Source organism: Physeter macrocephalus, chromosome 11 (assembly GCF_002837175.3).
Source record: "Physeter macrocephalus isolate SW-GA chromosome 11, ASM283717v5, whole genome shotgun sequence".
Taxonomy (NCBI): domain Eukaryota; kingdom Metazoa; phylum Chordata; class Mammalia; order Artiodactyla; family Physeteridae; genus Physeter; species Physeter macrocephalus.
This window is the reverse complement of record NC_041224.1, coordinates 44,273,119-44,296,036: the sequence shown is the minus strand read 5'-3', so window position 1 is coordinate 44,296,036 and position 22,918 is coordinate 44,273,119. Positions and strand designations below refer to the sequence as shown.

General features: G+C 43.7%; 1 protein-coding gene across 4 annotated transcripts in view; it reads left to right on the top strand.

The window, feature by feature from the left end:
* Positions 1-22,918, top strand: part of ABHD2 (abhydrolase domain containing 2, acylglycerol lipase) — a 106,762-nt gene that overhangs the window by 21,136 nt on the left and 62,708 nt on the right. For all 4 annotated transcript variants that reach the window (XM_007120441.3, XM_028495825.2, XM_028495826.2 and 1 more), the window contains 2 exons: positions 985-1,083; positions 3,596-3,795. In XM_007120441.3, coding sequence (XP_007120503.1) covers positions 3,602-3,795 — 194 coding nt within the window. In that variant the 5' untranslated portion in view covers positions 985-1,083; positions 3,596-3,601. The remainder of the gene's footprint in view (positions 1-984; positions 1,084-3,595; positions 3,796-22,918) is intronic.

Below are 22,918 nucleotides of genomic sequence, written 5' to 3'. Positions count from 1 at the left end.
TACAATTAATAGCGTTAGGATGGGTAAAGTATGAAGAGCAGAGCTTGGCACATAGTGCTATATAAACACCGGCTGTCCCTCCCCCACCCCTTTCTCTCTTGTGTTTCCTCTGCTGCTTTCGAAGCCACAGATCTTTAGCCCAGTGGGCCTGGCTCTGGTTCCCCATCTCATGGTGAGCACTTTTAGCTCCGGATGGCCCTGAGTAGCCAGCCTCCAGCCCCCAGTATGGACCAGATCTGGCAGGTGTTATGGCTCCCCACTCATTACTTTCAGTTCTGTTCTGTTTCTGGAACTGTGTTTTTCTGTTTGTTTGTTTGTTTGTTTGCGGTACGCAGGCCTCTCACTGTTGTGGCCTCTCCCGTTGCGGGCACAGGCTCCGGACGCGCAGGCTCAGCGGCCATGGCTCACGGGCCCAGGCACTCTGCGGCATGTGGGATCCTCCTGGACCGGGGCACGAACCCGTGTCCCCTGCATCGGCAGGCGGACTCTCAACCACTGCGCCACCAGCGAAGCCCCTGGAACTGTGTTTTTGAGCCCATCTGTGCCCTTTTACTTTTCCCAGCTCATATTTTTTCCTGTCATTTCTGTATACTTGGGAGAAATGGAACAAGTCAACTGCTTGCTGTCTTGACCTAAACCTTGCTAAGGTATTTCATTGGTCACACAGAGATGGTACTTGTCAGGTGTTTCTGAAGATTATGTTACAAGATAAAAGACAAAAGCAGTGTGAATTTGCGTTAGCCAGAGTTTTGAACGCAGCAGGTAACTCATCCTGGAAACCACAGAGAACCCGTCAGTCTGTGGATTCACAGAGGCTTCTCCAGCAGGTCTGTCCAAACAGCCAAGAGTGCGTCACACGTGTTAATTAAAGAAATTGTCTTTTTCCCTAAAGACTTTAAATGCAGAAAAACTTAGTCTATGCTTATATTTCAATTAAATTGCTTCTTTCTCAGCCTTTAAAAGATCACCATCCGATCTTTTCAGCTTTTAGGTTAAATCGAATGAGATCTGACCTGACCGGCCCAGCTGTACAGCTTTTCAAGAACAGTTCATGTTCGCAGTAGAGAGGAACAGGTGACGTAGGTAAGTATTGGAGAGAATCTTATTTTTGCTTCTTCTCCCCACCTTCCCTGACATTAGTAAGTAGTGAGTGGAAGTGAGGACAGAGGAACTTCTTGTACGTTTTTAATTCAATAAGTCTACTCTAGACCAGCCAGGAAACTGGTCAAGCCATCCGATGCATTCCTCTCCTCTCTTTGCAACCAAGGGGACAAGAAGGATGTCTGTTTCATATCACCAGCATCATGTCAGAGAAACTGGAATTCCTGCTAGGTTTTGGTTTTGGCCCTTCACTAACTACACTTAAAAATCCCTATTAAAATTAACACAACATTGTAAATCAACTATACTTCAATAAAATAAATTTTTTTTAAAATCCCTGTTAACAAGCTGTGTCATCTTGGATGTTTGTTTCTCGTCGGTTTGACTGGCATAGGTGGCAGGGCTTTAGAGAGATGAGGGACAGGGGCCACAGGTGGAACCCCTGGAGCATCTTTGAGTGCGGTGCTGTGTACTTTTTAGCCCCTTGAAGAATGTGATTAAATCTGCAGACCCTCTTCCCAGAAAACTTTCAGACACACACACTTTCATGTATAATTTCAGGGAGTTCCTGGACTTTAGAATTCCATAGGGGACCTACAGACCCCAAGTTAAAAGAAGCCTTGTTTTAAGGGTTTGAGGAACAGCCTTTGGGGAACATGGCCCTAGGAGTGAGGGGACATGTCCCCAGAAGTTAAGTTTTAAGGAAACTGTCAGCTCATAAAAGGTCAAAGGTTGATGCAGCTGAAAAGTATATTCTGAGGTCCAGCCTTGATTCTAAATCATGCCAGATAAATTTTTAAAAATTCTTTTCTTGCCCTGATGGTGAGTTAAGGAGCTGGGATCTTTTTTTCTTTTTTTTAATTGGGGTATAGTTGATTTACAATGTTGTGTTAGTTTCAGATGTACAGCAAAGTGGTTCAGTTATGCACATATATATATATTCATTCTTTTTTAAATTCTTTTCTCATATAGCTTATCACAGAATACTGACTAGAGCTCCCTGTGCTGTACAGTAGGTCCTTGCTGGTTATCTCTGTTATGTATAGTGGTGTGTGTGTGTTCATCCCAAGCTTTTGATTTATTCCCCCCTACCCCTGCACTTTTCCCCTTTGGTAACCATCGTTTATTCTCAATATCTGTAAGTCTGTTTCTGTTTTGTAAATAAGTTCATTTGTTTCTTTTTTTAAATTAGATTCCACATATGAGTGATGTCATATGATAACTTGTGGGATCTTTGATTGCCTTTCCTCACTGAGTTGGAACCCCTGCCAGAGATCGTCTACAGTGTGTTTGGGTCCTGTATTTGCCAAAATCACCTCGATTTTAGAAAAGGGCTTCTGAGACCTCTCTGGCCTGGCTGTAGGTCTCAAATGAGTTCATTCGGTTATGCCCCAAACACGTTTTTGAGAGATTGTTTTGTCCTGCCTCTTCTGTGTGTACCGTTGGCCACCAGAGTTCTCATGCTGTTTTTAGCAGAGGCTACTTGAAACCATTCCAGGGGAAGCTGTTGCCATAGCTACCTTGGCTGCCAGAGTTACCGTTTTCTCCTTTTTGTTAGCTTGTGGTTTCCCTGATATTTAAGGTAACAGCTGATGTTCTGTTTTCCTGCCTTGCAACAAGGAAAAGGATGGAGTTTTGTTGCTGTTGATGTTTGTTTTTTTTATGTTTGGAGTCGTGCGTGTTCTGTGTACAAAATAAAGCTACCTGAGAAGATGAAAAGCCAGATATGCATGTACATTTTCCGTACTCCAGTTTTTAATTTTGGTCTAGCAGTTGAATTTGATCCACTTTTAGCCCAGTTTTGGACTAATGGCTATAGTCAGTTGCCTTCGGTGGGGAAAAATGTGGCCAAGTTCCATTTCACACTGCCTACAACTCCCAGGAGCAAGAACCACTGTGACCTGGGCTGAGCCTGAACTTGGCTCCAGCACCAGGTCTGCCTCCAAAGGAGCAGGTGGCTGAATCAGGACCCTCCTGCTCTGAAAACAGAGGTGAGGACAGCAGGCAGTACAGCCTCACCTGGTGGCAACAGCAGTCCCATCTCACGTCTCTGTCCGAGGCTGTAAACACAGCACCTCACGTGCAGCTGGTGCTCCAGGTGCAGGTTCAGTCTGCAGAGAGATTCAAGGTTGCCTGGTAACAGAAATCAAAGCTAGCCTCCTGGTCCCCCCTGTACCTCTCCGACTGGACTCCTTTCTCGAACTGCTCTCAACAGGACGCTATTCTCAGCATTTTCCAATTCTCTCATCTTAGAAATAAACGTTCGTTAGATTAAAAAAAACACCACCCAGCCCAGTTTATTAGTGCTCAGGACTGTTCGTGATCTGGGTTGTTGCCAGTCTGTTGGCATTTGTAAGGCACCGATGGGAATCGGCCAGGGTGGGTTCTGCGGACACATCTGGATCGTGACAGGTGATCGCTGGCTTTGTCTCTGTGTGGTGGGCTCCTCCCCTCCCCACATGCTTCTAAACCTGCCTGTACCCCTGCTCCCCAGATCAAGATGAATGCCATGCTGGAGACCCCCGAGCTCCCGGCCGTGTTTGACGGGGTGAAGCTGGCTGCAGTGGCTGCTGTACTGTATGTGATCGTCCGGTGTTTGAACCTGAAGAGCCCCACGGCCCCACCTGAACTCTACTTCCAGGACTCGGGGCTCTCATGCTTCCTGCTCAAGTCCTGTCCTCTTCTGACCAAAGAGTGAGTAGACCTCAAACCCACCTGTACACCTGCCTGCTGATCTGTCTTTGCAGTGTTCAAAGAAGAACCTTCTCACAATGTGTCCTCAAGGCATCCATGTAAAATAGTGTCATTGGTGTTAAAGTAGCCACCGTCTCAATAGGAGCCTGGCGTTTGAATCCTGGCGGGTAGGAGACAGCCTCAGATCTTTGTTGCCTGGAAACATCCCTTCCTCCACGGTGTGGTGTCATCATCCATGACAAGGACTTTGCAGAAAACAGTTGTCATTTTTAGGTAGATACAGAAAGCTTAGACAATATTCTAGCCCTTTATCAAATGCTCTGTTGCCAGTTCTAAGACAGAGAAATCATCCTGACCCCAAATAATTAATGAGCAAAAAAAGCACAGGCTCATTCATTGGGTACTGTCCCTCTGCCTTATTGAAAAATATACTGAGCATTAACTAAGAGAATCCACTTAAAGGAGGGTTTTCATTGCAAGTGAACCAGATATCCCTGCAGAAGCCCCCAGGTCTGTTTTGGGGTGGCAGGGGTGAGCACTGCTTCTGATAGAGGAAACTGTAGTTGTAAAACAAAGGGTATCTGCATTCCACATCACACGTGCTGTTTTCAGGAGATGCCTCGTGAAATCTTCCCCTGTTGATGTCTTCTGAATAACTCTGTCTTCCTGAAGCGCTTGGGACAAGCCTCTCACGTGAAGCAGTCCACGCTCTCCGGGGTCTTAGTTCCTTCCTCCTTCCTCATCATTGCTGCTTCACCTTGTTTGTGCCTCTTCAAGCTTAGTCCATTCTGCCAGGTGTGCCTTTTCAGATGGATGCTGCTCGGAGAGCTGTATTATCCCAACCATGTCCCCGGAGCGCCTAACAAAGTTTCTAATATTCAGTGGACAGTAGCAGAAGCTCTTCCCTCTATCCCGGTATAACCTCTCACCGCCTCTGTTGGGTGAATGATTCCATCCTAAGAGCAGATGGGCAGCAGAGACACCTGAGAGTTTGGTCTCTTGCTTTGTCCTCTTTGGTTGTCTAGTTCATTTTCATGTGCTGTTACCCACGGGTGAAGAGCTGTGGGCTGCAGGTGTTTTGGGTGTTTGTGTACAGTTTGCTCGTAGTTGTAACAATAATGCCGTGACTCCAAAAAGTTGCTATCAAGTCGAGAGAGACTTATAACTCCGTCATATTGCCTAACACCTGTGGACTGCCATGTACCATATAAATGTCATCATAGTAAATTTGGACCCGCCCCTGCTGAAGGAACTTTACATTACAGTAGGCTCCACAACCATTGTCAAGGACGTGGTGTTCTTAGCAAGCAGTGTTTGCATTGAAAACGCTCCTCTCTGAGGAGCGTGCACAGAATCGGTATGTTTTCAAAATTGTTCAGCATTTTTCTTCCATACTTAATTTAGATAATTCACCCATCTGGCAAGGAACATTTGCACCCGGTTTCAGGTTGAGTGGGACCCAGTTAGACCCAGTTCCCAGGTCTTCTCTTTGTAGAGAGCTTTTGAAAACCAAGATATTAAAAGCCCTACAAGATTATAGGCAGATGAGTACACATTTCCACCCAGCATTGGTTCCTAAGTAATTAGAGGAAGCCCTGGGAAAGTTGCTCCTGTCCAGGCTCTGGATAAACATCACATAAGGTTTGATTCCATACTAATTGTTAAAAGTGTTTAAAAAAAAAAAAAAAGCTGATTTTGGCAGGGTTTTTTTTTAACCTCTTTTCTTGTTTTTCTTTGAAAAATAACCCAGAGACATAAGTCCAACAGTTTCTCTTTGCTTTTTCCCCTTCCTGGCACTCTTTCTCGATGATCCTATGGAACTGTCCTGGTGCTACGTGACCTCTATTGCGATTGCCCCCACCCTCCCTCCTGGGATGGAAGTGCATCCCTGGTCACAGTCTCCTTGGACCTCGTGGCTCTGGCCACCCTCTCCTACCACCCCCTTCATTAACCAGTTGCCACGCTCCTTCCTGGTGAAACCCAAATCAGGGAGGGGTGGAGGTCAGCCTAGGTTAAAGGCAGAGCTGATGCATGTTTAGGACTTAGCTATGGTTTGAAGGTGGCTGTGAGAGGACAATTCCCCAGAAACTATGTACTTCCAAGACTTGTCCTGTTGAGCACAGGACCAGCCCTCCTAGAGCACGTTGGAACATTACTTAAAACAGCTAAATGCCAAACACCCACATTCTCTGAGTTGATCGTGACAAATGATTATTAAAGGGCGAAAGGATTCACTTTTCCCCTCCATCTTTTAACTAGGTTCTTATTTTTTATTTATACTCTTAATTTTGGGGAAAACTATATCCTGTGTTCAAGTAGCATATCACCAAAATGTTTTCCTGTTACTCTCTCATCCACATTACTGCATTTAAAATTTTGAGTATCTCTCATAGGCATTATGCCATTTAATCCTCTTAACAACTTTGAGGTTGGATTCATTTTTCCTCTCAGTTTAAGGATGGGGAAATGAGGAGTGACAGAGGCGGAGACTGGACCCAAGTCTGTGACCCCAGAGCTGGCTTCCTTCCTATCTACAGGGAGGGGGACAGAGACCTTTCTCAGGGTACAGGTGAGAGAGAGGAAGCCGAGAGCAGTGAGGGGCCAGCCCACGACAAGAGTCTCTAGCAGGACTGGCCCCAGAGGAGCCTTCCGATTCCTGCATGACCCTCTTTCTATTTTAATCACTGTCGGAAGCCAGTGGCCTTGATGTTCTTTCTCTGTGTGGCGTGTTTGTAACAGCCTTCCATATATTTGAAGCTGAGGGCAGGAAACATTATGTTATGGGTAAAAGTGCTTCTCCTGGGACTTTGAAGATTTTTTTCCCAGAGGAAGCCTGTCTGCGGCCCTCATAAACAATCATCTAGGCTAGAAATGTCAGTTAATTGATTTACAACAAGCTAATGGTGTTACTCAGTAATCCCGAATGAAAGTGGCCAGTTATTATGACTTATGTCTGGAATCAGGACATAGTCTCTTGCTGTTCTGGTGTAGAAAAAAAAGTCGGTGAAAGGTGAACATCGAAAACTTGTTAGGAAAATAGGGATTTTTTTTCCCTCCTTTCAGCGCTGAAGTCAGTTTTTAAATCTGTTTTGAGATCACCTATCTAAAGATACATTAGAAGTGAACCTTTTAATGTCTGGAAGAAAACTTTTCTAAGATGGGGTGATATGTCTCTTGTTCACTTAGCAACAGATCAATATTTACCTAGCAATTCCTTTTTTTTGTTCTCAAGAATTGTTTGCTTTCAGTGAAACAAGCAAACTAAAAGCTCAAATCAGTATTATGAGAAAATGTAGACGGTGATACAGATCTCTGTTTCTTCCCGAATAAAAAATTTAATGCATATTCATTTTTTTAAATGGAGAATAAAGTGAAACATACAAAAATCATCTCTAAGTCTCCTCCTCAGAGATTCATATCATTACTACTTTGGTCATCACCCCTGTGGGGGTTTTTCTGCTGCAGATACTTTCCCCCAACAAAATCAGGGGCATATATAGCATTTGGTAACCTGCTTTCACACTTCGTGTTCCCTGGGAACTTCCCTGGCGGTCCAGTGATTAAGAGTCTGCACTTCCAATGCAGGGGGTGCAGGTTCAATCCCCTGTGGGGGAACTGAGATCCCACATGCCTTGCAGCGCAGTCAAAAAATTAAAACAAAACAAAGCACTTGGTATACCATGGACATTTATCCACGCTGCTACATATCTTCTAATATTTGATTTTTAACAGCTTCAGAATTATGTCAACCATTCAGATTTCCTAATGGCCGTTGGCAGCAGTGGTGTAGAGAAAAAGGCTTGATTTGAAATGTAGATTAGGATACAAACTGAGGTCTTCTTCTAAACTAGCTGCAGAACCCTGGACCAAGTGACAGGCCCTCTGATCCTTGGTTTCCTTGTGTATAAAATGAAACAGTCTTACAAAGCTACTTCTCATCATGAAGCTGTGATAGGAAAGTACTACCCAAGACAGCATCAATGTTCTTTTTATTTATACACGCAGCAGACACCACGTAGACTTCTAATACCCCAGCTTTTTGTTGGGGGTGAATGACTCAGTGACTAGAAGTCACAGAGCCATGAAGAGGGGAACATTCTAGAGCTGTGCTTTACATATATCTCTAGTTTTAAGCCATGAAGAAAAGGTTGAGTGTTTCTGATGGTAATTCTTTAACTGTAATGCATGATAAAAACAGGGCTGATTGACCCCATTATTCTGGCTGTGTATACTACCTCTTTTCCCATTCTAACTCACATTGAACCATCCCAGTGTGGCTTGGGAAATGGGTTGTGCTATGGACTGAATTGTGTCCCTCCCCAAATTCATATGTTGAGGCCCTAACTCCTGATGCGATGATATTTGGAGATGGGACCTCTAAGAGATAATATGGGTTCAATGAGGTCATATGGCTGGGGCCTTCATGATAGGATTAGTGCCGTTGTAAGAAAAGGAAGAGATAGATACCAGTGCTCTGTCTCTACCATATAAGGACACAGCAAGAAGGTGGCCTTCTACAAGCCAGGAAAAGAGCTCTCACCAGGAATCAGATTGGCTTACACCTTGATCTTGGACTTCCAGCCTCTAAAATTGTGAGACATAATTTCTGCTACTTAAGCCAGAAAAAAAATTAAAATTAAAATAATAAACTAATAAAACGAAACAGGTAGCTTTCCTGCAGTACCCTTTCAGCACTAACATCCTCTGAGTCTAGGACCACTGCATTGTCACCAAGCACCAGAAGAGTTTCCTGCGGGAAGGACCCTGGGGATGGGAAGCCCTGGCTACAAGGTAAGAGCAAGAACCCAAAGAGAAGGATTTTCTTGTGTATCTGCCCTCTCCTAACTATTCCCACTCCCCTTGCTCTAAGACCAAGGGGACACTGGATTCCATGGGCTTTTGTTTTTTTTAAGGACTTTTTTGAGCTATCATTTACATATATTAAAATACGCAAACCTTAAGTATACAGCTCAGGGCCTTTTGCATATATATTCACCTGTGTAACTGCCACTCCCTTGTGCTTTACAGGAGTGTCCTGAGTCCCCTCCCTGCCTCTGCCCCACTCTGTCACAATACCACTTGAGTTGGGTTCTTCAAGCAGGCCAGCACCCAGGGTGCTACAGTGTGACCCCAGCCTACCTGGCCCACCTTACCACTCGTGGTGTTCTCCCATTGCCCGTTGAGTGCCTGCCCCTTAGGTTTTCATCCCTGGCTCCCCCAAATCCCTTCTTTCTCTCTCCACCAAGATACCTCCTTACCCTGTAAGAAAAACTTTAAATAGCTTCAATTCTGAGAAACTTTGCCTGACTTCCTCCAACTCCTCTTCAGCCAGAATGAGGCCCTCTTCCATCTTCCTACCCATGTTTCCCCAGCATGTAGCTTCTGTGTCCATTTAGCACATTTCATCTTGTTCTTTAGGGATCTGTGTCTGTCTCTTTTCTTCATCAGTGGAGTACATGTACCCCCAAATCAAGAGCCATACTCTTGACCAGACAGAACAGGATTCCTAGCAATGCCAAATCTTTAAGTATAATGCCGTTCTGTCTCTCGTTTTCCATAGACAGGTGTAGATGAGGGATGTTCCCATTTTGGTGAATGCCACGCGCTCAGGCAAAAGAAACCACACTGTTTCCAGCTTATGCAATCAGTGCTGCACAGGGGCGCTCCAGGGAATCAGGTGTACCTTCGGCTCTGATCAAGTTTTGTTTATTAGGAAGTCACCATGCTGTCTCTGAAAGAAGATAGATTGGTTGTTTGGTCTTAAATTAAGTCAGGGCAACCCCAGTTCTATGCAGAAAGGCAGTTTGCAGCCTCTGCCCTTCCCTTGTATTTTCCATCACCAGGTCCTGGTTAGAAAAAGAAGACAGGAAGCAGGTGCCCCATCTCTGGAAGCCTGCTATTAAAATGTATATACTCCCTGTGGGAAGCCAGGCTTCTGCTTTTTCACTCATTAGCAGGCCTGTCAGTATGGGTCGTGGTATAGCTGAAGATGAAGGCATTTAGGAGGAATGTGATGGAGCACTTAGCTAATAGACAAGCCTAAAAGTGGATAGCTGAGGTGTTTTTATTGGATGCAAGAGACATCTGTGAGTCCCTACAGGGTCTGAAGAAGGGAAGCAGTGTGATCAAAACCTCAGCCACATGTTTGTGGGTCCTTTCTTCCCCAGAGACAAAAAGGTAATGGGTTTTTTTTGCAACCAGCTGCCACCTGTATTAATAAGAACTGGATGTTATTATTCTCTGTGAGTTTGAGAGATACCTGAAACTTGAAGAAGAGGGTCACACCCTTTCCAACACCAAGTCAAAAATAGTAGTTGACTCACCTATGCCATGGTGCCCTTTCTGAGCCTTTCCTCTTTGAAGCTGCTTCAGACACTCAGAATGGCAGAAACCCCATGACCTTTCCATGGATCGTAATGGGTTCATCTTCTGTGTTTTTTTTCTGTTTCTCTCCTCACTCACCAAGAGTACAAACTCCAAACAAGAATCCTATTGAAATGTTGTCCTCATCATAATTAGTCCATATTTTTAGTTTCCTGCCAGTGGTCCTCCGTTAGTCTTGATTAATGAACATTTGAAGATCTACTTCTCTGAGACTCCATTGTTGGGAGGTATTTTTAAAAGGTCATTTTTAAAAACTTTTTCATTGTGAACAAAATTTTTAGGGACTTCCCTGGAGGTCCAGTGGTTAAGACTCCAAGCTTCCACTGCAGGGAGTGCAGGTTCGACCCCTGGTCGGGGAACTAAGATCCTGCATGCCACACGGCACAACCAAAAAACAAAAACAAAAACTGTTATTGGTTTCTGCACAAATGTGCTTCCTAATTATTTCTTCTCTCAAGCAATACCAACTCCCTCTCTGTTGCAGTCATACACGTTCCCTTCCTAACAGTAATATTCATTTTTCTTTTATGTACCCCAAGTAAAAGCCTGATTCTATATATAAAAATACTATCTATCTCTGTCTCTCTCTCTATATATATATATATTATGTATATATATGCAAGATACACTATTTTTGTCCTCAGGTACCAAGGACATATTAAATAATTAGAAGTACTCAACAGAAAAGCACTAATTCACATCTCTCTGATACTGCAGTATATGGAATTATTTTCCAAATCTAAAGAGCAAAGGACTCTGTATATAAACTCCTACTCCCCTTCCCATTTCCTTCCTTGCCTCCTTTTTTTTTTTTTTTTCTTGCCTCCTTTTTATTTTACTGTCTATTTGCAGTGGCAGCATCACAGGGGAAGCTAGGGCAAGGGTCTTGGATATAGACAATTGGTGTTTTCTCAGTCTTAAATAAAACACCATGCAAAAGCAGCTTCACATGTCCCCTTCCAGTCAGATTGCCACCCCTAGGCCCCTCCTGGGTAGAAATTCTGGAGCCAGCACTGCTTATTTATAGTGAGTTAAAGTTGAAAAGAATTTGATTATCTTGGGCTTAAATTCTTAATTCCCTCTTGCTCCCAGAGACATTCCAAATCAGATTTAGATCCTTTCCTCCTTGGCTGAACACTAAAGCTTTGTCCTTTTTATAGGATAATCTCCTAATTGCCAAGAGTCTTAATTCTATTGACCTGATTTTACCCATTTTAAGAACGGTGCAAATATTTCCTTAGATGCTTGTGGTAAACCATTAACAATTGATAAGTGGATCTGTAGTGCTCTGGTGGGCTTATTATGTAGGCACCAGACCTTCAAGCACATTTTTGGGAAACTTACATTGCAAGAGAGTTCTTGAAAGATGAAAGACTCAAAATCATCTCTGTTGAGACTGATTATTGATGGTTAGCCTCAGTGAGGACACGTTCTCAGGTGACTTCATCTTAAAATTGCTTGTTTCTGATGACATGGCCCAAACCAGAGCGGTCAAGGTGAGAAAGTTGAGTTGTTAAACCTTGGCTACTGTCCTCTGTTACTAGGCTGACCAAACATCCCGGTTTTCCCAGGACTGATAGGTTTCCCAGAATATGGAACTTTCGATGCTAAAACCAGGGAAGTACCAGACAAACGGGGATGCATTGGCCACCCTCTGTTACTGTCTTCTGCCATCAGATGGTGAGGTTTTTATAAGGGGGTATGCATTAGGGGTAGGTGTTCAGTTCGCCAGTGGTCAGGTTTAATTTAACTCTTGGATGTTGCCCACCTGTACTGTCTCTGCCCTAGCAGGTCACTTATCCAAGAGGCCAGGAGGAAAGTGCTACCATCTTTGAGGCCTCTTGTATTGAATTAAGATGAGCAAGCTGAGCCTGTGGAGAAATTCATCCACTTTCTCTAACCTTGGTACAGGTTGTAGCTTCTTGTTAGAGACTCTGTGCCTTCATGCAGGAATTGCTGAAAGGTCTAAAAGCTTCCAAATCCAGAATATTCAAGACTTCTTTGATTTAGTTCAGATGGAAGGCAGCACATCTCCCATGTGCCTTGCACTCCTTAAAGCAGTCAATTTCAGCTTCCAAAAACGTATGACCAACCTATTCCCCTGTTCATCATGCCTGAGTTTATTCTTCAGGGCTCTACCATGCCTTCAAAAAGGCAAAAGAAGCATGTGCTACAGCTGATTCCATCACAATGGTGTCAAACCCAGCACATATGGACGGGCAAGTGGGCCTCTGCTCCGTGCAAGGCTGGTCCCATTGCCAAGTCACCCTCTCTTTCAGTCTTTCCCAGACTAGGCTCCAGTGACTATCTTTGTCCACCAATTATCCTTAATTTTGCTTAAACAACTTAACTAAACCCAATTTACTTTACAGGATTTGCCTGGGATCAGATCCACATTTCCGGTCCTTCTCAATATGTGGTTGACTGAAAATCAGTCCAATATCTAGGAGCAAGAAATGGGCCTCATTTTCTAGAAACTCTAAAATTTCCAAGTGTAGCCAGCTTTTATCAGTTTCTCATGTTCTACTGATCCTATAAATTTAGTGCTTACCATTTTTTTTTTTTTTTTTTTTTTTTTTTTTTGCTGCGGCATGTGGGATCTTCCCGGACCAGGGCACGAACCCATGTCCCCTGCATCGGCAGGCTGACTCCCAACCACTGCGCCACCAGGGAAAGCCCAGTGCTTACCAATTTTGGTGTCAAACTAATCCTTTTGTCTGCCTGCTCCACAGCACGGCTCCCTTCACTATGACAGTACACTCGATACTACAAAGCAGTATATGCTTTACTAGTAAAGTATAATTAAGACAGCAACTTGACTTTGAAAGTGTGTTCTAGAGGATTAATAAATATGATTTCTAAACTCTAACTGCCCCTGTTGCCATCCAACGGTGTAGAGGGTTAAGAGCTGACTGCAGTTTTGCTTCATCTTTGTCTGAAGCAGCGGTGTGTGAAGCGACCAATTTTGGAAGCCCCCAGTTCTCTGCAGCAGCCTTGAGGATACCTTCTGTGCAAATGGAGTCTGTTGGGGGGACTGGGTGTTAGGATCAGAATTTGCTTGGTGGTTAACTCAAGGAAAGCATCTTCCTGGATTTCTAAGGAAATCTACCCCTCCTTGAAATTCTAGGAAGCACAGCTTTTACTCATACAGAAAGCTGTAATCCTTGACGAATTGATGTTTCACGTGATTGGATGAGATGCCATCCTTGTTACCACCCCAAGTAACTGTCTGCCAGGCTGAGCAGTGCCCTCTCTCAAGGGCTGTGTCCTTCTCAGAGCACGCACTTCCTCTGCCCAAGGCGGCTGCCTGCGGTGCAGTGTCACCACAAAGCCCTGGAAATGAGTCAGCCCTTGTGGCAGCTTGTGAACCACCCTAAATCTCCACCCCATGTCGTTTCTAATCACAGAGTGAGGACTCTGGGTCAGCGAGGGTGCCTGGTGTCAAGTTGGAGGGCTTAATTTCTGAGGTAGACATTAAGAGTCTATAATCCAGAGCATTTGGGAAACCTCCTAGCCTGGAGGTCCAGTGGTTGATCCCAAACCATCTCTGGCCTTGTGGGAACGGAGAGGTCCACAAGAAGCAGCAGGTTGTGTATTTTTCCATGTTTCCACTGAGTACTAATGCCATTGCCGACCAACCTGACTTTATCTGTTGACATGTGGCACCAAATTCTCCGGAACTGGTGTTTTCAGCCAGATAACAAAAGCTTGAACAGTAATTCCTTATTAACATAAAGTGAGAAACTTCATGTTTGATTTTTTTTTTAATTTTCTTTTTCTTTTTTTGGCCGCGCTACACGGCTTGTGGGATCTTAGTTCCCTGACCAGGGATCGAACCCGGGCCCATGGCAGTGAAAGAGCCGAGTCTTAACCACTGGACCACCAGGGAATTCCCCATGTATGTTTTTTAAACTTGAAATCTGCCAAGCCATTAACAGTACAGACTTTTCCTTCCTTAGCATTTCAATAAAGGATGATTCTTCTCAGTGAATACATAAATATGTATTTTTTAAAGTTAGTTAATATTTAGTAACCTGCTCTTCCAGTCTGTTCTCTGTGTGTATACCACACTCGTCCCCTCCCACACACTCTCGTATTTCCATCTCCTCTGCACATCAAAGTCCTCTTCATCCCTCAAGGCCTCCCCACATCCTAGTTCTTCCAACATTCTCTGACTTTCACTCTTCTTCTGTCCCTTTGGCTCCTACCTAACAACAGGGATGTAAATGATATCTTTCCATGTGTGTATCTCTCTTCTGTATTCTGAGAGGCTTAAGGACAGACACCATCTTAAAATTTTCTTTATTCTCTATGGCTGCTGCTTTGCACAGAGTCAGTGCACCCTAATGTTTTTAGGTAGTTTTGGTAGGAACCCAGGTGATTAAGTGTCAGAATGAGTAATTCAGGTAAGTGATAAAGGAGTTTAGAGAAAGAGGGAGATGGTACTATGGTGGCTTGGATGTTGAGGTCTTGTGTGATCCTGAAAGATGAGTTGGTTTGGAAAGAAGAAGAGAAGACAGAGAGGTTGGTGTGAGCAATGAGCCAGTGAAATCCATCCTTTAAGCAAGTGCTTCCAGTAGAAAACCGAATTTGCTCTCCGGGCCAGCACTCTTCACCCACCCACATCTCTCCCCTTGTCCTGCTAGCCTCCCAGCCAGCTGGCCTGCGTAACAAGATGATGGAGTCCTCACCGACTTGGCGTGTTTCCTCATTGTCACTGCTGTGCCCTGACCCCACAGCCCCTCTGCTCCTGTCGCCCCACTTCCAGGATCTTCATTTGGCTGGACTTTGACCATCTCGCTTGCAATTCCCAGACATCTCCTTTGTGCTCTTTGTGTAGCCTTTGGACCTGACGCCCTCTCTGCCCTTTGTTCACTGTGCCCTTGATTTTGTTTGCTCATGTGCTTTGGCCTCATCACTGGCCTAGTCTCCCTAGCTTCTTCCCGGCCAGCTCTTTGCCAGGTCCCTATGCCATGATCTGGTGTGACAAGAGCTGTCTGATTACAGCAGAGAGCCCCAGGTCTTCAGGGGAGAAAGAGGAGGTCAGATCACATGGAGTCTCAAATTCCCAGAAAGGAGGTGTTTGGACTTGATCCCACGACCACTAGTGGTGGTAGGAAAGGGAAGGACGGGACCAATTCCAGATGCCTTTCACGGTAGAATCAATAGAATCAGTCAATCAAATGTTGGTGGATAATGGAATGGCCTTGGGCATTGGCGGGAAGGGCTGAATCACAGGAAATGCAGAGGTTACTGAGCAGTTGAGAGAAGAATAGAATCATTGACAGAAATAGAGAAGTCCAGTAGGGAAGCTGCTTTCTAAGGGAAAGCTGTTTAGTTTGGGGCAGTCTGTGGGATGTACCTGTGCCCAGGTGCAAATGTGGCAACGGTGTGGCTTAGGTGTGAGCTTAAGGCCCGACATGCAGATCCCAGAGCGGCTGCCAGCAGGGGAGAGAAAGACAGAGGGGCAGAGAGAGCTGAGGACCGATGGCTGTGGCAGGTGAGGGTGGGAGGAAGAGCCAGTGAGCAAGGCAGAGGTAGGCAGTCAGAAAGGTTAGAGGAGAACCAGGAGCCCCGGCTGTCATAGAAGCCGGAGAAGGAAGGCGTGGCAGGAGACGGTGTCAGAAACCACAGAAAGTGAGGAAGAATGAGGGCTGACCAAAGGCCCTGGGGCTCGACCAGAAAGAATCAGGGATATAAAAAAAAATCTTTTGGCTGCACCGTGCGGCATGCGGGATCTTAGTTCCCCGACCAGGGATCGAACCCGCGTCCCCTGCATTGGAAGCACGGAGTCTTAACCACTGGACCGCCAGGGAAGTCCCAGAATCAGGGATTTTTGAGGGTGAGTTTTCAGTAATAAGGTCAGAAAAGAAGTCAGCTCATAGAAACTGAGGGGAAAAAAAAAAATGAGTGTGGTAACCAAAGCTGAGAAAGAAAGGAAGGGGAAAAAATAGGAAGCTAGAGGAGAAAGTCAAATTGGATGAAGGTCTTCCCCAAGATTGGGAAGGTGAGTGCTGGGGCACCAGGTAGAGGGAGAAGTTAGCAGCTGTTGCTCAGGGAGATGTGGAGCCCGGACTCTGTGGTGAGACCACCTGGGCTCAAATGCCAGCTCTGGCCCCTCCTGGCCAGGCCACTTCACCTTGCTGAGTGTCTGTTTCCTCATTCGTAAAATGGGCATAAGAGCACTTATTTCATAGGTTCAGTATGAGAATAAAAAGAGACAGCATGTGAAACGGTTTATAGGCCGCATAGCATGTGTAAGACTTCAGTAAGTATAGCTGCTTTATTGTAGTTATTTTCATATTAACATTATTAGCTAGATCAGTTATAAAAATGACAAAGGGCATCATGTACACCAAGTTCATACAAGAATATGTGGACATCTGTAAGACCTCAGTGGATAAGTGGGTAAAGGATATGACTAGATAATTTCCACAAGAGGAAAGACTAGTAATAAATACCAAATAATGTTCAGCCTTGGTAGCAATGAAACTTTTAAAAATGGAGTATTGTTGGATACTCAGAGGAAAATCTGGCAATATGATCAATATGAAATTAAATTGGACATGGCATTAGTCAAGATAGGCTAGTTTATGCCGTGGTAACTAATTACCCCTAAATCTCAGTCTCTTAAAACCACAAACATTTATTTCTCACTCCTGCTACATGTTTACTTTAACCAGCAGGAGGGCTCTGCTGACTGTATTCCCACTAGGACCCCAGCTGATGGAGGTGTCACCTCCATGTGTGCTTCCATGGCCACCACGGAGGTGGGAAAAGGGCTGAGACAACTCACTGCTACCCAGAAGGGACCCTCGGTCATTTTCTTTCCCATTTCGTTGGTTAAAGCAGGGCTTATGGCCACGCCTAACTTCAGGCATGCAGAGTCACCCTGTATCCAGGAGGAGGGAGTATGATGGTGACCACAGCCACTGACTCCTATCAGCTGAACCTCCTCAGTCTGTCTCTCTGCACCATCCCATTGCTTCTGCCTCAGTTCAGGGCATCATCAGGGCTTGCTTGGACTGATCCCATAGCTGCACATCTATTCTCTACCCTTCTAACCACCTTGCAGGCCATCAAGTTGTCTTCTAAAGCACAAATCTGGTCATGTCATGCCCCTGCTCTAAGCCACCTGTGGGGTGAGGTACAGCATCAGCCTTGCTTCTTCTCTCCCAGCCACATGCCTTGTGTTCCCGACACATCACATCACCCCACATTTCCTGATACCCTGTGTTCTCTCTGGCCTGTGTCTTACACTTGCCATTCCTTCTACCTGGAATCCTTCCATACCTTTACACAGACTCCTTATTTGAGAGAACGCAGGTATCACCTCTTTGAGGAAGCCTTCCTGGTTATCCTCCTCCACACTCGGAGTGAGTTGTTGGTTATCTCACAGCATCTGGGACTTCCATTATCGAATTTACATTCATCTGCATTAAAATTATTTACTAGTTGGTATTCCATGATAAATTATGAAATAACTTACTATTAACAGCAATAACAACAAAAATAACAAACACCATTGTCTCTTGAGTGGCTACTATCCACCAAGTTCAGTGATTTCAATATATTTTATTGCATCTTTAGAACAACCCTGCAAAATGGGTGTTATTATTCTTCACCTCTACCCTCCAGTTTTTAACTAATAAGTAAATGCAACTCAACAAGGTGAATTGACTTGCCCAAAGGTGCAGAGCTGTAAGAACTGAGATTGGACCCTGGTCTGTCTGACTCCCTAGCCCTTGTTGTTTTCTCTCTGCCATGTGTCCTCACTGCCCAGGATCATGTCCAGCACACACTAGGTGCTCCATAAATGTTTACTGAGCAAATACATAAAGACACAGATCATAAATAAAGGAGCAGAAATGTTGATTCCACTGCTATGAATTTAACACAAAGAAATCATTTAAACAAAGAGAAAAGCTAACAGGCTTGATTAACAGTGGCAGATTGAACACATGTTTATCTTCACCTCTTCTTGAATCCCCACTAAAATGATAATAAGGGGAAAAAAGGCACAAATTCTCAAGAACATAGAGAATAGGATAGGAGAGAGGAGCAGATGAGTGGAAAGCAGATGGACAAGTAGAAACTAACTTAGAGGAGCAGAGACAGCTGAAACCCCAGCCTACAGAGTGAGAACTCTGCAAGAGTCAGGCTGATGTGAAGGCTCAGGAACGAGGCATCCCTGAGGATGGAGTGTGAAAGATGTCTGAAACCACGAAGACTGGTGGAGAGTCCCCCATTCTCTTCCCATCCCCCACAGCCAGGTGACTGCCCTGCCTCCGCCCTGGCAGGAGACTGGCACATTGAGAGTGGGAGTGAAGTGCCAGGCCACAGAGTCTGTGCGTGGAAAGTCCCAGCCGTGACCAGGTTCCCCAAGGAGATGGAAGGACTCCCCTCTGGGGAAACTAACCTGCCCAAGGGAAAAGTCCCAAAGACTGCTGTTTGGGGGTCCTCTAACAGAGCGGCTGGAACCCGCAGATTGACAGGCCCGGCCTATGTAGACAGATAGCTGGGCATCCACTCTCCTGCCATAGGAGCAGACCACCAAGAGTTGCTGGACATGTAAGGAAAGGCTTGAACATGAAAGGCAAAGATATAAAGCAAGCAGATGAAAGGAAGGGGAGGAAACACAATGGAGGGAACCAAAGTGAACTGGAGAAAACCTGTCATGAGCATACTCAGAGGGAAGAGAAGATGTACATCCTTGTGGCAAGAAGAATTGCATCGTTCAGAGAACAGGAAGAGCTTTTGGAGCACAAATGGAGAAGATTAATAGAGAGATTAGAAGATTAAATGAAGATCTCTTCCAGAAGGTAGAATAAGAAGTCCTTATAACTTAATAACGGTAACAACAAAAATAACAAAGAAAAGTGGAAGAGATATTAGAGGATCAGTCCAAGAAATCCAATATCCAAATTGTCTTAGTTCCAGAAAGTGGCTAGAGAAAGTGAAGGGGAAGAAATTATCAAAGAAGTATCCCAATAGCTATCCCATAAGTATAGGACCTGAAAACTCCAGATTGAAAGAGCTTCTGAAATCCTAGCTCAGAGAATGAAAAAGACCTAATCAAGGCTCTTGTGAAATTTTGGAACACTGGCACTAAAGCAAGATCCCCAAAACTTGCAGAGAGTAAGGAAATAGAGCACATACAAGGACCAGGCATCAGAATGACACCAGATCTCAATGGCAGACCAGAAGCTGGAGGACAGTAGAGCAAGGCCTTCAAAATCCTGAGGTAAAACGGTTTCTAACTTGAACTTATATACCAGACAAACGAAACCTACTGTGAGGGTAAAATAAAGACATTTTCAGATATGGAGAGTTGGTCTCAAAAAGTTTTTTTTCCAATTTACTTTTTCTCAAGAAGCTAGTGGAAGCCGACTTCCACCAAAAGAAGGAAGTTAGCCAAGGAATAGTGGCCATGGGGTCCACAACACAGGAGAGAGGCAAAGGGGCCTCTCAGGATGGGGGGAAGGGGAGCCCTTCCAGAGGGAGCAGGCGCGGAGGGCTCCTTGAGCGGTGTCTCCAGGATCAAGCAGAACAGGTGATTGCCTGATGTCTTTGACTGTCCAGTGACTTACGGATCCTTTAGAGTTTGGAAATAAGTTGGTGATTGGTGCAAAGAAAACTAAGCTAATGATGGAAAGATAAAAGTGGTAACCTGAGGGAAAATGAAGAGTCCTACAAGAAAAATACAATATGTGACTTAGTTGTGACTGATATTTACATAGTTATAATATAAATGCTGAAAATTAATTCAAACGTGTTGCTATAACAATATTGAAAAGAATGGGTGGGGTGGTGGAGAAAATGCATGTTTTAGGGGAGGTATAAGAGAGTAGGGACAACCAACAGAGTCGAAATACTTGTCTTTCAGAAGCAGGAATTGGGAGTGGAGAAGGGTAAGGAGGCATCTTGTTGGACTTTTTTACTGTGTTGAAAAAAATGAAAAAAATTCCAGAAAGGTAAAAACGAGATGTGGAAAGATAGTCTATCAGCATTGTTTATTGTAGTAATAAACCTTGGGAACAAAAGGATCCCCAATGGAGGCAGCAGCAGTATAATGCAGGGGGAAGAACGTGGGTATCAGGTCAGAGATGTGGAGTTCAAATGCAAGGTCGACTGCCTGCTGGATCTTTAGACACTTTCCTGGTGTGTAAGGAGAGGTCCTGATAATACATGTTGCTGTGAGGGGTAAATTACATTATGTAATGTGTCCATAGAAGGTGCCAGATAAATATTTGCTCTCTAAACTATAGCTAATAAACATTTTGTGCAGTCATCCAGAACTTAGTATTATAACTATATGTAAAAACAGGGAATAAGTGAAAAAAGCAGAGGACAAAATTATATATCTACATATTGATATACCAATATTATAACTATATCTATACTCTATATTCAAATAGATACAAGTAAAAAGGAAACAAAAGTGAAAATAGTTTCATAAGGGTTGTGAGGATATAGATGATTTTTATTTATTTTTTTTTTATGATTTTTAAACTTTTAATTTCTTCTAGCTATTTCAGATTGATATGAAATAAAACTGAGGACTCTGAATATACGTTTTATCCTTCATAGTTTTGAAAGTCGTTTGTAGTTCATTGCTAATAATAGGTATATGCAGTGAAACCAGCCGTTGTCTTTTGAATCTGTCCTTCATGTGTAAAGAGAGATGTGCTTTGCTTTAGCAGAACTTTCTAGAATATGCTTATCTGTATGGTTTTGTGATGCTCTCTTGTCGTATGGACAAGTATGAAGGTTTGGTGCCTAAGTTGCCATGAGTTTGCATAAGGGTGGAGTCGTTGACTATTTGAGGAAATATTTTTATGCTCTCATGTCATAGCAAAGGGCTGCCATTTCAACAGGGCTAAACCACAGCCTTCAACAGTGGCTTCTTTCAGCCTTTTGGAACTGCGTTCCTCTTATTGAAAGCTCCAGGGCAGCTGCATCATTTCCTTCCTTTTACATTTCTGCTCAAGAAGCAGTGTCTGCATTTGCCAGTAGTTCTCTCATCAACCAGCAGAGTCCATGACCTTGTTCTGTCCTTCAGTGTTGCCCTTGTAGGCTCTGAGGTTTATCAGAGTAAATTTATTATAGTTACACATATCATAAACATCCTCAACTCCTGGATAGCTTATATTTATATTTATTTTTAAAAGACAGGTTACATTCCCATGAAAAGATTCCCCCAGACATCATCAACCAATGTTTCCCTTCAACCAATGTTTCCAGTTTCTTTACTATTTTTCCAGGCATATTTTATGCAAAGACAATTACACACACACTTCTTTTCCTTTTATTGCACAAATGGTAGTATTCTGTATACTCTTCTGCATTTTGCTTTTCTTCATGAAATACCACCGAGGGATTCTCCCATATGAATGTAGGAAGAGCTTCCTCCACATATGTCTTGACTTCTTAGTGTTCCACAATGGACCATCATTTGTTTAATTAGTCTGCTAGAAGGGGGTTTCATTTATTTCCAACCTTTTGCTTTCACAATGCTGCAACAGATAATTTTACATTTACATCACGATGCACATGTGTCTGTGTAGGATAAACTCCTGGAAGTAGAATTGCTGGGTCAAAGAGGACACGCATGGAAAATTGTGTTAGCTAATGCCCTCAGGGCTATCCCCACAAGCACCGAGAGTATGAAAGTGCTGTTTCTCCCAAACCTTGCTAACAGAAGGGGTTCTCCTACTTTTTTATATCTGCCAATCTGGTAAGCAAAAAGTATTTTCTCACTGTGGTTTTAATTTGTATTTCTTTTATCAAAGAGGCTGTGCATCTTTTTTATATTTAAGAACTGTTTTTATTTCCTTTTCTATTAACCTCCTATTGGTAGCCCCTGCCTGATTTTCCGATGGTCATTGGTCTTTTCAGAATCACCTGAGAGAGCTCTTTAAGTACTAGGGAGATTAGCCCTTTGTGGTATGAGTTGCAAATATTTGTTCTCGGTTTGTCATTTGTCTTGTGACTTTGCTCATGGTGGTATTTGCCATGCAGAATTTTTTTAAACGTTTGCATAGTCAAATTGTTGGATCGTTTCTTTTGGCTTCCGGGATTTCTGTTTTCCTTTGAAAGGTCTTCTTCATTGTACAATTATTTTAAAAAACACCAAACTTCTTTTGGCACATATATGCTTTCATTTTTTACTTTGACATGTTTAATCTCTCTGGAATTTGTCCGGTGTGAAGTGTGGCTCCAACTTCATTTTTTTCTAGATGGCTACCCTTTGCCCAACGCCACTTATTGAACAAGTCATCTTTACCCCATTTATTGAAACACCACCTTTTTCTCCTGCTAAGTTTCCTGGATGCATTTAGACGTATTTCCAGTCTGTTCCACTCTGGTGATAATCCTGAATATATACCATTAAGCAGATTTGTAGCTTTTTAATACGTTTTACTCTGGGCAGTGGGGTTGGTGCTGCTACCCCCTCACTACTCTTCTTTTTCATAATTTCCTTGACTATTACAGCTTCTTCGTTTTTCCATATGAACTTTAGAATGCTTGTTTAATTCCAAATATAAAAATCCTGTTATTTTTCCTGTGTCTCTGTGACATTTATAGATAATTTAGGGAGAACTGGCATATTTGCGAGGCTGAGTTTTCCAACGCAAGCTCGTTTGTTCCAGTCTCCTGAGCCCTAAAGAGCTTTATACACTTTCCTTCTTATCCCCTTCTCGTGACTGTGAACTCCCTGGGAACAAGAACAGAGCCA